We start from the raw sequence: 13,545 nt of genomic DNA, 5'->3' as shown, positions 1-13,545 counted from the left end.
GGGCCCAGCTCCCCCTGCAAACAGGGAGTGTCCCTGTGGGACACAATGCAGTCATGAATGCTTGCAGGCTCTTCAGTGACTCCTTGGAACCTCTGGTCAGAGACACACACTGGAAACACAGCTGTGGATTTACAGCTACTCCACAGTACCTTAGCTGATCTTGTGCGCCACAGACAGACCCTGTGGTTACCAGGAGATGCTCCAGGCCATTACTGCAGGTATACATGATTCATTGCAAAAGAAGAGCAGCAATCCATCCTGTTTTGCTTAAATCCATCCTCCTAGGGATTCTAAGTACTAGAGCAGCCTGTTGGTTGGCAATTTGCTCATGTAATCCTGTGTGTCCCTTCTGTCAGCTCTCCAGACTGACAGCCCACCAGCACCACAACCTCAATCACTAATCACTGCTGCCTGAGTCCATCCTTCCACCTGCAAGAAGCAAAGTATTGGCTGTCCTTCTGCCGAGGGAACTAACCCATTTGTGGGGGTGGAAGTATCTGTTCTTTATTAGTGTCAGCTACACGAACAAATAAAACTACAGAACCCAATGAATTCACTAAAATGATGATTCATCAGCACTCATCATTTCCTGAGCAACTGACCCAGGCTGGGTTCCACACCACATTTCACAAGATGCTTTCAATGGTGAGAAGAGATTTAATGTGAGGATTTTTTACAGGTGCAGGAGGAAGCAATTCTACAGGGGTTTCAATACACACTAACAATAGGATGGGGCATTTGAAGACAAGCCAGGGTCACTGTGCAGGCATGATTCCAACAGCATGGTGGGGTTCCTGCTCCTGTTCTTCAGCAGCAACATTCTCAGGGCTTGCTGTCAGTCCCACAGACTGCAAGAAACAGAGAACACACATACATAGTTTTCAACTGCTAAAGGAAGAGTTTCATGCAGAAAAGACGAAATTCACCTGAGCTTGAATTAACAAAGTTACTTTGGTATCATAAGTAAAGAAAATATCTGGAATATCTTCAAAGGGGTACATACAGTCTGAATTGTTTTGTTAGTGTGTCTATCCCAGCCTCAGGAGCAGGGCCAGCTCTCCTGATCAAGCACACAAAAACCCCACTGGGAATTCCCAGAAATGATTGTGCTGATCTCTACTAGATGTCCAGAAAAAGCAAGGACCTTCCCTATATTCCTTTCTGGTAGTAGAGACATTGCCCTCATCAACATAGAAAGAGCCCACACAGGTCTTTGCAGTACAACTAAGTCCAGAAGATGGAGGATGCAATTTAAGAACTGGAATATTACAGTCAAAGACACTGATATTGTTCATTAAACCTGGCCTGGATGAGAAACCCAATCCCCAGAAGAGTCAGAAAGCAGAGAGTTGGAGCACAGCACGGTGCCAGCACCCACCTGGAGTCACTGCAGGAACGCCCCAGCACTGCCCTTGTGGGGTGTCTCGGTGCTCTGGTGTGCCTGGAGAACAGTGACTGCTTCCTCGATCTTACAACAGAGCACAAGGGGGAGAAGTTGAGTTGCTCTCGTGTAAAACTGCACTGCAGCAGGAAATCAATACTTCAGATCCCACTGTGGCCTCCACACAGACCCGCTTTCAAGAGGTAAAGGATGTGAATAATTACCAAATCCAGCCCTGCTGCTTCTGCAGGAGACTGATCAGCCCAAAGACCTTTCCTGTCTCTCACCAAGAGAAATGCTTGGGCATCTCTCCTTTATTGTCAAGTCAGAACTTGCTAGACAGAAGTCAGATTTCACAGGTGAAGCTGCCTGACACCACCCAGCAGAGCCCAGGCAACTCAAGAAAACAGCAGTGAAAAGGTGAAAGCAGCTCCTCTCTCCAAGTAGAGCAACAAAAATACACAGTTAATTCACTCCAACTATTTTGGTGGGTACCAAAGCTAAATATTCACCAGAATTAAGAAGGGAACTGAAGAAATACTGCAGAGAGGCAGTGGTTTGCCTGGTTTCTACTCTGAGGAAAGAGCATCTTCCTGGCTGCTCCCATGTAGAGATATCACCCTACTGTTCCCCTCTTGCTTCCTAATAACCTCCACCCTCAGGCTTGGCCTGTGCTTTCAGGGAGCTGCTTCCAGCTTCTCCTTTTGCTGCAGGCAGGCAGACATTCAGGCACTGGGTGTGGTGGCATCAACCTGGGGCTCCTTTTCCACTTGAAAATAGAAACAGCAGCTACTTGCCCTCCCTGCAGTGATCCATGTCCTGGGCTGTGCTCACCTCTCCTTGCAGCAGCAGGTACTCAGCCCTTTGCAGAGGGGTGGTTTGGGACTGAGTCCCTCCTACCTTGGCATGCAGGGAGTCTGGGGACTCCAGGAGCAGCAGCAGCTCGGAGTTGTCGATCTCCAGCAGCATCCCTGTGATCTTGCCAGCCAGTGAGGGATGCATCACATGGATCAGGGGGTAGAGGCGCTCACCTGCTCCAAACAGCAGCGAGGACATGAGCTCTGTGCAAGCCCTTCAGCGTTTTCAAACCCACTGCAAGCCCTCCTGCCCTCTCAGCTGAAGTGGGATGTGAGGGTGGTGATGGTGGAAAAACCACTGCTGACAAGCAAAGCCCCTCCAGCACATCATAGCAACAGGAAGCTGCTGGTGCAGTCAGCAGCAGGCACCCACAGTGGGCACTGGGCAGTGGAGCTGTGCACATCTCCCCACCTGTGCCCAGGTGAAAGGGCCAGCTTCTGCAGCAGCAGTTTCCTCCTGGGGAGGAAAGAGCTGGTCTGGGACCTGCTGTGCTTTAGCCAGGCCAAGCAATGCTGTCTCACACCAGGGCACTGCCTGCTCCACCACAGAGCACCTGAAACCCAGGGGCTGTGTGGCACAGCTGACCTTAACCCCTGTGGCCACCAAGCTGCTCATCAGCACCCAGGAGCAGCAGTACAGGATGGTCCTGAGCTCAGGGGACTTGCAAATGCCCTGGCATGGCCTGGCAGCTCAGGCAGGGTGGATGGAGCTCTGCCTCTCTGCAAAGCTTCACCAGACACTCTCTCACTGCCAGGCAGCTCACACAGACAGGGAGTGGTTTTATTGCTCCCATCCAGTTCCAACACAGACTGAATTTATTATTATTTTCTTAAAGCAGCATAATATCAGAGCAACCCCAGGAAGCCTTACAGCTTTTCCCAGCAGTTAAGTTTGCCCTGGTGCATGCTAGCCCACATGTCCCCAGGGCCCTGCAGCCTTGGCACCCACCAATCATTTGCTTCTGCTCCTGAGGAGGGGCTGCTGCAAGCAGGGATGCTGTCAGTGGCTCCTGCCCCTGGACATGCACAGCAGGTTCTCCCATCTGGAGGAAAAACAAGGAAGAACAGCAGTCAGAGGCTGGAAGGGATTTGAGTTACCTGGCTTGCAGGAATGGTGCTTGATACCAACCACAATGGGGATTTCAGCCTTCCAAGATGCAACCATTGTCTGTACTGAAATACCAGCTTCCAGAAAAGCTGCAGTCAAGCATTAGAGCTGTGGGCTGCAGGATCCACAGCCCCCCAAGAGCCCCTGGGAAAGGTCCCCAGAGGATCCCTCACAGAGCCATGGGGATCCCAGGAGTCAGCAGTCACGTTATCCCAGAGCAGCACCAGCAATGTCACATTTTGGTGGCTGCAGAGCACTCACCTGAGGGGCCACCACAGGTGGCATGTGCCCCATGGGCTGCATGTTCCTGGCAGATGAGGAGTACTTGTACTGCTGGGCACCCCGTGGCAGGGCAGAGGAGGGCACCCGGGTGCTGACTGTCTGTGTCCCGATGTTGGCTGCAATGGGGACAAGAACATTTCTGAGGAACAGTCCTTAAATGCATGCCTGTGCCAAGGAGGCTGAAGAAGCCCTAAGGACAGTGGGCTTGTTTGGAGGGCCTGAAAAGCCCTGCATGGGCTCAAAGCAGCCCCCAGGTCAAAGGCAGCTTCCCCAGGACAGGCAGAGCACTGCCACCCTCGGGGTGGGGAGGTCTGGTGCTGTGCAGAGGGCAGGAGAGCTGGCAAGGGCACCCACCCCTTGTCATGTCTCCTCCAGAAACCTATCTGCATCAGCAGCCAGACAATGGGAACAGCACTGAGGAGGGTGGGCTGCAAGACCCTCGACTCCCAGCTCATTCTGAAGGGAGGTGAAGGCAGAGAAATGAGAGGGCAATGGCAAAAGGAGAAGGGACAAGCCATAGACAGCTCTCCTGGTCATTCTGCTCATTTCAGCAGTTAGATGCTCAATGGCAAAGATAACTTTGGGCAAAAATCTCATGAAGATGGGGAGGCTGTAGGCAGTCACTGCCCTAGATAGTCCTGTGTGCAGAGGACACCCCAGGGCCAGCCTCAGCACAGCCAGGCACTGGGGATGTCAGCGAGGTCTGGTTCTCACCTCCAAACCCCTCTAACATGAGGCTTGGCATTGGCAGCAGCTCATCCAGAGTCTGCAAGTTCCCCTTCTCTTCCCCAGAGATGCTTTCCCACCCTCTGCCTTTGTCTGAGCACTAAGCCCAGGTGCTGTGGCTGCATCACCCTCTGCTTTAAGGATCATATTCAAAGTATAGCCACCAACAAGATCAACCTGCATACCAGAGACCTGTCCCACTAGCTGAAAGATCCCAGCCTTCCCCAAAAGTTACATACTTAGCTCCTACAGACACCGCTCCAACCCCATCACACCACCAGCCTCCCCCCCGAGCAATCCCACAAACCAATCCACCTCCAGGAGACCTGAGCTCACAGTAAGCACCCTTGCCACCACGGCGATGTCCCAGCTGCATCTCGTGGGGGTCCTTCCCCCACTCACCCACTCTCTGGGCCTGGGGGGGCACACGGGGCACCTGTGTGGAGGCTTGTCTGGTGGTGCTGATGTTGGACAGCAGGCGCCGGGGAGGCACGGCAGCCCTCAGGATGGGGGTGGCTTCAGGATACACTGCTGTACAGAGAGAACACACACAATGGAGCTGCTTGGTAGCAGACACATGGGAGGAGATGTGGGGGGAGTGATCGTGGCTGGGGACAGCTCAGGAGCACCTCACCTCTGGTGTCACTGCCAACATCTCACCTCCAGGTGCCCATCACCATGACCCTGCACCAAACCCTGCACACTTCTCCAAGACAGAACCCCATGGGCAGCACTTGGTGCTGCTTTTGAAGCCCCTCAGTGTCTACTGAGCCCAGCTGGTGCCAAGAGCCCCAGGGACAGACAGGCAGACTCACGGGGGGGCCGGGAGGGCTGCGCACTCCAGCGAGTGGCAGGGCGCACTGGGACAACAGGGCTGGGGCCGTAGAAGGCAGCTCTGGTCTGTGGCTGCAGAAGAAGAAGGCATTATCCAACATGACTGGGGAGCTGAGCTGAGCCAGAACTAACCCAGAGCCTCTTGGTGGCTGCTGCACACAGACAGACAAGCCAAAACCATGCTCTGTGTCAGAGCATTCTGAAGACCAAATTGCAGCCCTGCTGTCAGCATGCCCTTCAGCAGCTCTGCTGCACTCCTCCTCAGGAGCCCCTGCACCTCTGTAACCCTTCTCCCTTGCTCTGCATGCTCACACCCTCCCACCCAGCACCTCTTGCTTCCTTCTCTAAGGAGCAGCACTAAGTCTGAAGTCCCAGCCCATTTCCTGGAGCACCTGCATCCCACCCTGCTGCTCACATGGAAACCCAGGCAGATCCCACTGGTCCCACAGGGTGTGCTCAGATCTGCACAGCCCAAGCTCTGCTTCTCATCCCAAATGCCACTCTGTTCCAGGGCAGGCTTGGCTCCCTGTGCAAGGCTGCATTGGGGAGCAGGACTCACCTGAGGCAGGGGGGGTAGGAAATACCCCGGGGGAGTCTGGAAAGAGCCCAGGAGAGGGCCAGGCAGGGCCCTCATGGTGGCCAGTCTCTGCATGTACTGGTTGGTGAGGATGGCTTTGCGCTCCTCTTTCCTCTGAGCCAGTGCCACGTAGAGAGGCTTTGTGCTGACAATCCGCCCGTTCATCTCTGTCACAGCCTTGGTAGCCTCTTCTGGGGAGGAAAAACATACAAACCCAAACCCTTTGCTGCGGCCACCCTCTGTCATCACCTAAAACAGGAGTAGAACAAGACAGCTAAGTCCACAGATCACTGCAACATGCACAAAACACAGCACAGAGGGAGTGTGTGTAACCCAGCCACAGGCACCCCATTTCAGCCCCACACCCAGGGTGGCACGGATGGGACTGCACCTCTCTGAGTTTTCTCTGGGAAGGGCTTGCTCAGGCAGTAGGTTTGGGAAATGAACAGGATAGAGTCTGGGCCAGCCTGAGATCGGAAGTTTGTGATCATCTGAGGGGAAGCTGAGCCTCAGCATCACAGGGCACATGGGCCAGAAATGCTCTGGCAGAAGCCAGCAAGGGGTGGGGATCAGTGAGACACTGTGCCCTGACAAAGGGCCAGGCAGCATCTGTCCCTGTCCCTTAAAGCCAGACCATCCCTTACATGTTGCCTTCCAAAGAACCTTGACACCAGTCCCAGTGGAAAGAGTGACAGGTCTCTGGTGTTCCAAAAGGCCAAACACCATGGTATCACCCACTGTCCCAAGAGAGGTGGTTTGTGGTCAGAGCACAGAGCAGCTGGGCAATATTCAGAGTGTTGCAGCTTTAAGGTCCCCCCGGTACCTCACCAGGGTTGGGGTAAGTCAAAGCTACAAAATATTTGCTCCTCAAGACAGTGTGAGCATCTCTTACACCTGGCTTGAGATACAAGCCATCAGCAGGGAACTGTAATTCAGCAGAGTAATCCCTATCCATCTCCAAGGGCTGAGTGCACCATTTACTGACCCCAGGAGTCCCAGTGGCAGCCCCAGTCCCTCACCTTGGCACTGGTGATGGTGCCATAAGGAGAGAACTCCTTCCTCAGCCTCTCGTCGTCTATCCCGTCATCCAAGTTCTTCACATACAGGTTGACCCCCTGCACACAGGTGAAAAGAAAGCAGCTTGGGATCCCAAAGTTTACAGCAGTTTGTCACACTGGATGCACATTCCACCAGCAGCTCAACTGGAGGGTGGGACATCCCACAGAGCCATCCCTGCAGGAGCAGTGACAGGGAGAGGGGCCAGGATTGTGCATAAACTCCACTGGAAGGACAAACAGCCCAAGTGAAGAGGGCTCCCACACCATCACTGTGAACCTGATGAACATCAGGAAGCTGTCTCATTTCCAGACTAATAATTCTGGAAATTAGCAGGCCCATTTGTTCACTTCCCAACATGGTGTTGTTGGGTGTTAATCTCTCCTCTTCCTGGTTGTTGCTTTTCAGGACATTCCCAGGCAGTGACTGGACCCCAAATTGCAGGAGGTACCCACCATGCTGATCTAGAGAGCTCTGTGCTGTGCCCAAGCTGAGTGTCCCTGTTGGAGACATGCAGGATGGAGCACCCTGCTCTCCCCTTACCTGGTACCTGTTCACCCTCTCTTGCTTCATCTGCTCAAATTTCCTCTTGAGCTCGCTCTGGCGCTCCAGCCGCTTCTGGGCCCGGCCCACGTACAGCACCTGCCCGTTGATCTCCTTCCCGTTCATGTCAGCCACCGCCTGCCGGGAGGGAAGGGCTCAGCCCAGCAGGAAGCCCAGGGCCAGCTCTGCTCATCACCCACCACAAGCAGAGACCTGCTGCCCTTGCCAGGTCCTGCCCATCCAGGTACCCAGCACCAGCTCCACACGGCACAAAGCTGGTGAGGCTCCCCTGAGGAGAGGTGGGACATCACCAGGTGACAATCTCAGGGGAGAGACGGGCAGTGTGGAGCCTCTTGCCTTCTGGGCTTCTTCGTGCTTCTCAAAGTTGACGAATCCAAAGCCCTTAGAGCGGCCACTGCTGTCGGTCATGACCTTGACACTCAAGGTCTTCCCTGCAGGAGGCAAGGGAAGGACAGTCCGAGGGGTGCCCCCTGTGCTGGGAGCCACCACCAGAGACCAGCCCAGTGAGGAGACTGGGCAGCCATGGCAGCACGGAGGAGCCCAGCACGAGGACAACAGGATCCCCATGAGGCAGGGGCAGCAGGCTGTGAAGTTTGGTCATTGCCCTGGGCTCCTCAGCCTCTCCAGTCAGTGCAGTGAGTTCCTTGGGCTAGAAGATCTCATCTCCTTTACACATGAACACATAGATTGGGCTCAAATTCCCTGGGATGGCACTGACAAAGCATGGACAGTATGGCCCATGGGCTGGCACAACACTAAAGCCCATTACAAGAGGCATCCTCCAGTAGTGCACTAAACTGAAAAGCCTGTTCTCTTTAAATTCAGGCTCAACAATTCTTACTCCCAGGGTTCCTGTAACTAGACAGCACGCTGGTAACAAGAAAATGTAAAAAAAAAAAAACTCTCCAAGAAAGAAAAACGTATTTTTTTCAAGACAGCACCAAGTACAAGCAATCCTCTGTCACAGCAGGAAAGCACGTGTAACATCCTGACAAATGAAGTGACTGCAGTCCTGTTGTGTGTGGGATGTTTAAACGAGTCACATCTCACTGAGAAAAGGGGCTTGCTATTTCTGCCAAGCACTCCCCCAGCTTCCTTTCCAGTTGCCCCAGTCAGACACGAGGATATTTCAACAGCTGCACTCACCAAACTTGGAGAATATTTCCCGCAGTCTGTCATCATCCATGTCATCCCCAAAGTTTTTGATGTAGACATTGGTGAATTCTATTACCCTAGCCCCAACCTCTGCCTCGCGCTCTTTGCGGGATTTGAAGTGTCCAACAAACCTGTGGGAACAAAGGAATGGGCCTCACACCCTGCATGCTCGCTGCAGAGGGAAGATGGACCCAGGCACACCTGTCTCAGTACAGACCAAGAGAGATCCCATCCCCTCAGGCCATGCTTTGCTCACCATGAGTTTCACTTACAGCACCTTCAGCACACCCCACGCTGGTGTACATACACCCAAACTCCCCCTTGTCACTGCCAAAACTGGGGATGTGTTACCCAGGAGACATCAAAAGACTTCAGAGGATGCCACCACCACAAAAGACCCCAAAGGATAGCACCAGGTGTCAGCTCTCTTTCCCCAAAGCCTTCTCAAACACTCTAGGCAGCCCCTGCCGTGTGGGATGTAGAGAGTGAGGTGATGTAATGCAAGCAGACAGAGGAACAACAACAACAAAACCTCTTCCTCCCCAGATTATCTGATGGCAACAGCCAAGATCAAGGACCAGCCCCACTTTGTGGGCACTCATTACACAGCCTCAGCAATAAAACCCAGCCTGGGGCTGAACTCCTTCCCCACCATCTGGGAACAGCTCCAAACCACTATCACACTTCCACCAGCACCCACCACAAGTGACTCACTGTCCCAGAGAGAGCAGAGCTGCCATGCCCAGCAGCATGGAAAAGGGAAGAACACAGAGAGCAGCAGGAAGGGGATGCCTGAGCAGGGCAAGCTTTTACTGCCCATAGTGGACCAGGGCAAGGGAGGAGCAGAGCCAAGTGCAGAGTGCAGACTCCTCTCTGACACTTACACCTTCCTGTCATTGAGCAACATCCCATTCATGGTCTCAATGGCCCGAGTTGCTGCCTCGTGTGTCTCAAAGTGGACAAAGCCATAGCCACGGGATCCATTTTCATCACAAACCACCTACAAACAAAGCATGAGGGGCAAAGGAGAGAGACAGACACTGTCTCCATGTTTGTACACAAGTACATCAGAGGAAAACCCATCCCCATTTTCCAGGGGTATTTCCCCCCCTGACACCCTGCTCCCACTGCAGCTGAGCTCTCTTGGGATGCTGGCACCAGGTCAGGGCAATCCCAGGGCCAGAGCCATGCTGCTTTATATGATACTCAGGAACTTGTGGCTCCCCAAGACTCACATGCACTGAGCTGGGACAAGATCTCCCATTCTGAAGGGAAACATAGCAAGGCCTTTTGGCTTCAAAACAGCCGGGAATTTAAAGGAGATGTTGTGGGAAGTGAAATGAGAAAGTGAATTCCAGCTGGCTGGAGCATGCTTCCAAGAGTGAGGGCAGCTCTGCAGCAAGTCCTCTCCTGCAGGGCCCTGGGCACACCTACCTTGCATGACAGGATGTTTCCAAAGGTAGAGAATGTGTCATACAGGGCTTTGTTATCTATGGAGTCATCCAGGTTCTTGATGAAGACGTTTCCAACCCCTGATTTCCTGAGCCCGGGGTCCCGTTGGGACCACATGATGCGGATGGGTCGGCCCTTGATCACCTCGAAGTTCATGGTGTCCAGGGCTCGCTCAGCTGGCAAAGAAGGGGGAGGAGAGGGAGTAACAGAGAGAGATCTCCCTCACACCCTGCAGCAGCTGAGGTGGGCACAGGAATCAAGGATTAACCTAAATGGGATAGGCAGCTCTTCCTCCCCACCCCTCCAGCCACACCACTCATTAATAACATTTTACTGTCCTAAGCATGTCTGACTCCCAAAGATCAACCATTTCACTACGAGCTCCAGTCTGGCAGTACCCAGCTAATTTACCCAGTAAGGATTTTGGTCTCTAGGGCAACTAAATCAGCACCTTCCCATTACTACAGCCTCACTTCAGCACAGAACACCTTCCAATTACAGTACTGTGCCATGGCAATGCCTGCCAGGAGAGTGGCCTCACTTTACACTGTGAGCCAGTGGGTAGCTGGGTACCCCAGGGGAAGGGCAGAAGGGGTTTTGGTGCCCTTCTCTGATGGGGAAGGTGGAAGGCAACTCTTGCAAGCCACCTTCAACCCCTCACCAGAGCCCACTTCCCCTAAGGAGAGATGGAAGCAGGATGGGTCACCCTCAGAGAGCAGACTGGGATTAGTTAGAATCAAGCCCCAGCAGCAGTGCAACCATTCAAACAACTACTCCCTTCCATCATTTCCATACCCAAGTCCCCAGAGTGTGAGGCAGCTGCTCAGGGCTGTGTTACAGGGCACATACCATCCACAGGCTGCTGGAAGTTGATGTAGGCATAGCCCAGCGAGCGGCGTGTGGCCACGTCCCGACACACTCGGATGGACATGATGGGCCCAGCAGGGGAGAACTTCTCATAGAGCATGGCTTCAGTCACATCTGGGTGCAGGTCTCCCACATAGAGAGAGGCTAAGGGATAGCCAGGGCCACTGGCATTCATGGTCACCCACAGAGCTCAGCTGCAGAAGGAGACAGACCTGAGGTTTCAGGTGGTTTGCAGCAACCACAGACCCACACTGGGGCTGGCCCCCCTGCAGCAGCACAAGTCAAAGCAATGCCCTGCCCACTATCAGCATTAATAACTTGAATGCCCCAAGGAAGCTGCAATCTCAAAATTTTCCAGGACATAACAATTTTGGTGCAGAAGCTGAGCAGGGGTGATCTGCACCACACAGCCCTTGCACACTCTGGAAGGATGCAGAGGGACACACCACACATACAGACATTTGCTCCCTAAAACACTCAAACCTCAAGAGAAATAAAATGGAGCTTAATTTCTTAGATGGTAAACAGCCCTTCTTCACCAGAGGCTTCCATTTTAACACCTTAATGGTTCCCTCCAGTCAGAACAGACCCAGGGAGTGGGGGTTTGTACTGATGCCCAGGGAGCAGAACTGCAGCCCACACCACTCCCTGCAAACATCTCCATTGCTAACACAGCAAACACAGGGTTTTAGCCACCTATTCCCAGTTTCTCAGTTTGTTGACTATTGTTCCCAGAGTAGGCAAATTGATGCTCCCTCTCTGCCTGGCTTAAGCTGAGTATAAAGTTCTAAGAGAAGACAGCAGTCATTGCCTGAGACCCCCGGGGTACTGCCTAGGAACACAGAAATGCAGGTCCTGCCCCAAAAGCTTATAAATTCATCCTCGGGGCTCTTACCTGAAAACTCAAAAGTCCTGAGACACTGGTTTAGATACCTATAGATACCCAAAATTAATACACATGTACAGGAGAAGTGCACCGAGCCATGCCCCGGCCGAGGGCAGGTCCACACTGCGGGCAGCCCACGGCAGAGCGGCTCCAGGACACAGCCCCGCACCGCCCAGGGCCCCCCAAAACAAACACAGGGTAAGAGAGCAGCCCCAGCGCCCCTTCCCAGGCAGCGGGGCAGGGAGCTCAGACAAGGTGGCCGGAGCGGAGGGACAGAGGCGGCACAGCCACACTGGCGGGCACGGCCGGGGCTTCAGGGGAGTGCTGCTCACCCACCCCCGCCCCGGACAAACAGCCCCGGCAGCCGGGGCTGGGCGCTGGGAGCCGGCCCCGCACTCACACCGAGCGCTCGCCGCAGCAGCACCGCTCCACTGCGGCTGCCGGCACCGCCCGCCTCTTGCACCGCGGCCCCGGGGGCGGGACGGGACCCCCACCCTGTGCCACACCCCCCGGCCAGGTGCGGGCTGCCCCGCCCTGCGCCACACCCACCGGCCAGGGGCGGGCTGCCCCGCCCTGCACCACACCCACCGGCCAGGTGCGGGCTGCCCCGCCCTGCGCCACACCCACCGGCCAGGTGCGGGCTGCCCCGCACTGCGGAGTCCACAGCGCTGCGGACAGCCCTGGGAACAGCCCTGGGTCAGCGCTGGGGACAGCCCTGGGGTCAGCCCTGCGGACAAGCCAGGGGTCAGCCTTGCAAACAGCCTTGGGGTCAGCCCTACAAACAGCCCTGGGGACAGCGCTGGGTCAGCCCTGCGGTCAGCCCTGCGGTCAGAACTGGGGTCAGCCTTGCAAACAGCCTTGGGGTCTGCCCTGCAAACAGTCCTGGAGTCAGCCCTGGGGTCGGTCAGCCCTGGGGTCAGCGCTGCGGACAGCCCTGCGGTCAGTGCTGGGGTCAGCCCTGGGATCAGCCCTAGGGTCAGCACTGTGGACAGCGTGGGGCATGGGGCACGGTCTGGTCGGGCAGTGGAGGCCCCGCCGAGCTGAGGGGCTCCGGGGTTCGGCAGATCCATCTCCTCGTCTTTGTGAAAGGCAGCTCCTGCGAACCTCGTGCCAAGGAAGGGCAGGGGAATTGCGCTGCGTGTCGCCCTGGAACACTGCCAGCGTGTCCCACCCAGGCGCTTTTAGGAAATCACATGCACCTTCTGGGAATCGCATGCACTTCCCTGAAGCTAAGGATTACAGGCCGGAGCCGGACACAGCTCAGTTACCAATCCCTCATCACCAGGCACTCACGCATTTCCCAACTCCACAGGAATCTCCCTCAGGACCCAACAGAGACCCAGCAAACATGGCCTGTTATCATCACTTCTTGTCTGCACGGCCCAGGGGAGCTGTAAGCTCGCTTCCATCCACTGAGATCGCACCCCAACTGGATGCGACTGTGCTGCTGAAACTCTGAAAGCACACAGGAACCTCGAGCCGCAGGCACTGCAATTCCAAAGGCTCCACCCATCCTGCACCCCTGGAAGGGTCAGTTGCGGGGCATCAGGAGAGCCCTCACCTTCACAAAAGCCTCCTGGTGGCTTCCCAAACTAAGATGCTTCAGAAAGGTCAGATGAGCATCAGTGCCAAGAATGAGAAGCTGCAGTAGCAAGTTGGATGAGTCGAACATGTAGAGTGCACCTGGGCTCTTACTGTGGCTGGGCCAGCTGGAATGCCCTTTTCCAGAAAGATGACTAAATAAAATAAATTAAATAAAAAATTGAGGCATCCCCTCAACTCATCACTGCTTCAGACCAG

The 13,545-nt window shown here is 54.7% G+C and overlaps 1 protein-coding gene across 1 annotated transcript; it reads right to left on the bottom strand.

Annotated features, from left to right (window-relative positions):
* Positions 1-656: 656 nt before the first annotated feature.
* PABPC1L (poly(A) binding protein cytoplasmic 1 like) lies at positions 657-11,034 on the bottom strand. The gene is made up of 15 exons (XM_042779797.1): positions 10,842-11,034; positions 9,975-10,168; positions 9,425-9,540; positions 8,532-8,671; positions 7,722-7,816; positions 7,365-7,502; positions 6,785-6,880; positions 5,748-6,014; positions 5,170-5,260; positions 4,691-4,885; positions 3,608-3,744; positions 3,188-3,281; positions 2,282-2,412; positions 1,379-1,468; positions 657-848 (listed from the first exon to the last, which is right to left on the bottom strand). Exons 1-14 carry the CDS (start codon positions 11,032-11,034, stop codon positions 1,385-1,387), a joined length of 1,971 nt encoding a protein of 656 aa, XP_042635731.1. The 3' UTR covers positions 657-848; positions 1,379-1,384.
* Positions 11,035-13,545: the final 2,511 nt, after the last annotated feature.

The sequence above is a fragment of the Catharus ustulatus genome, chromosome 17, assembly GCF_009819885.2.
Source record: "Catharus ustulatus isolate bCatUst1 chromosome 17, bCatUst1.pri.v2, whole genome shotgun sequence".
NCBI lineage: Eukaryota > Metazoa > Chordata > Aves > Passeriformes > Turdidae > Catharus > Catharus ustulatus.
Note: the sequence above shows the minus strand (reverse complement) of the source record. Positions and strands in the feature narration are given on the sequence as shown.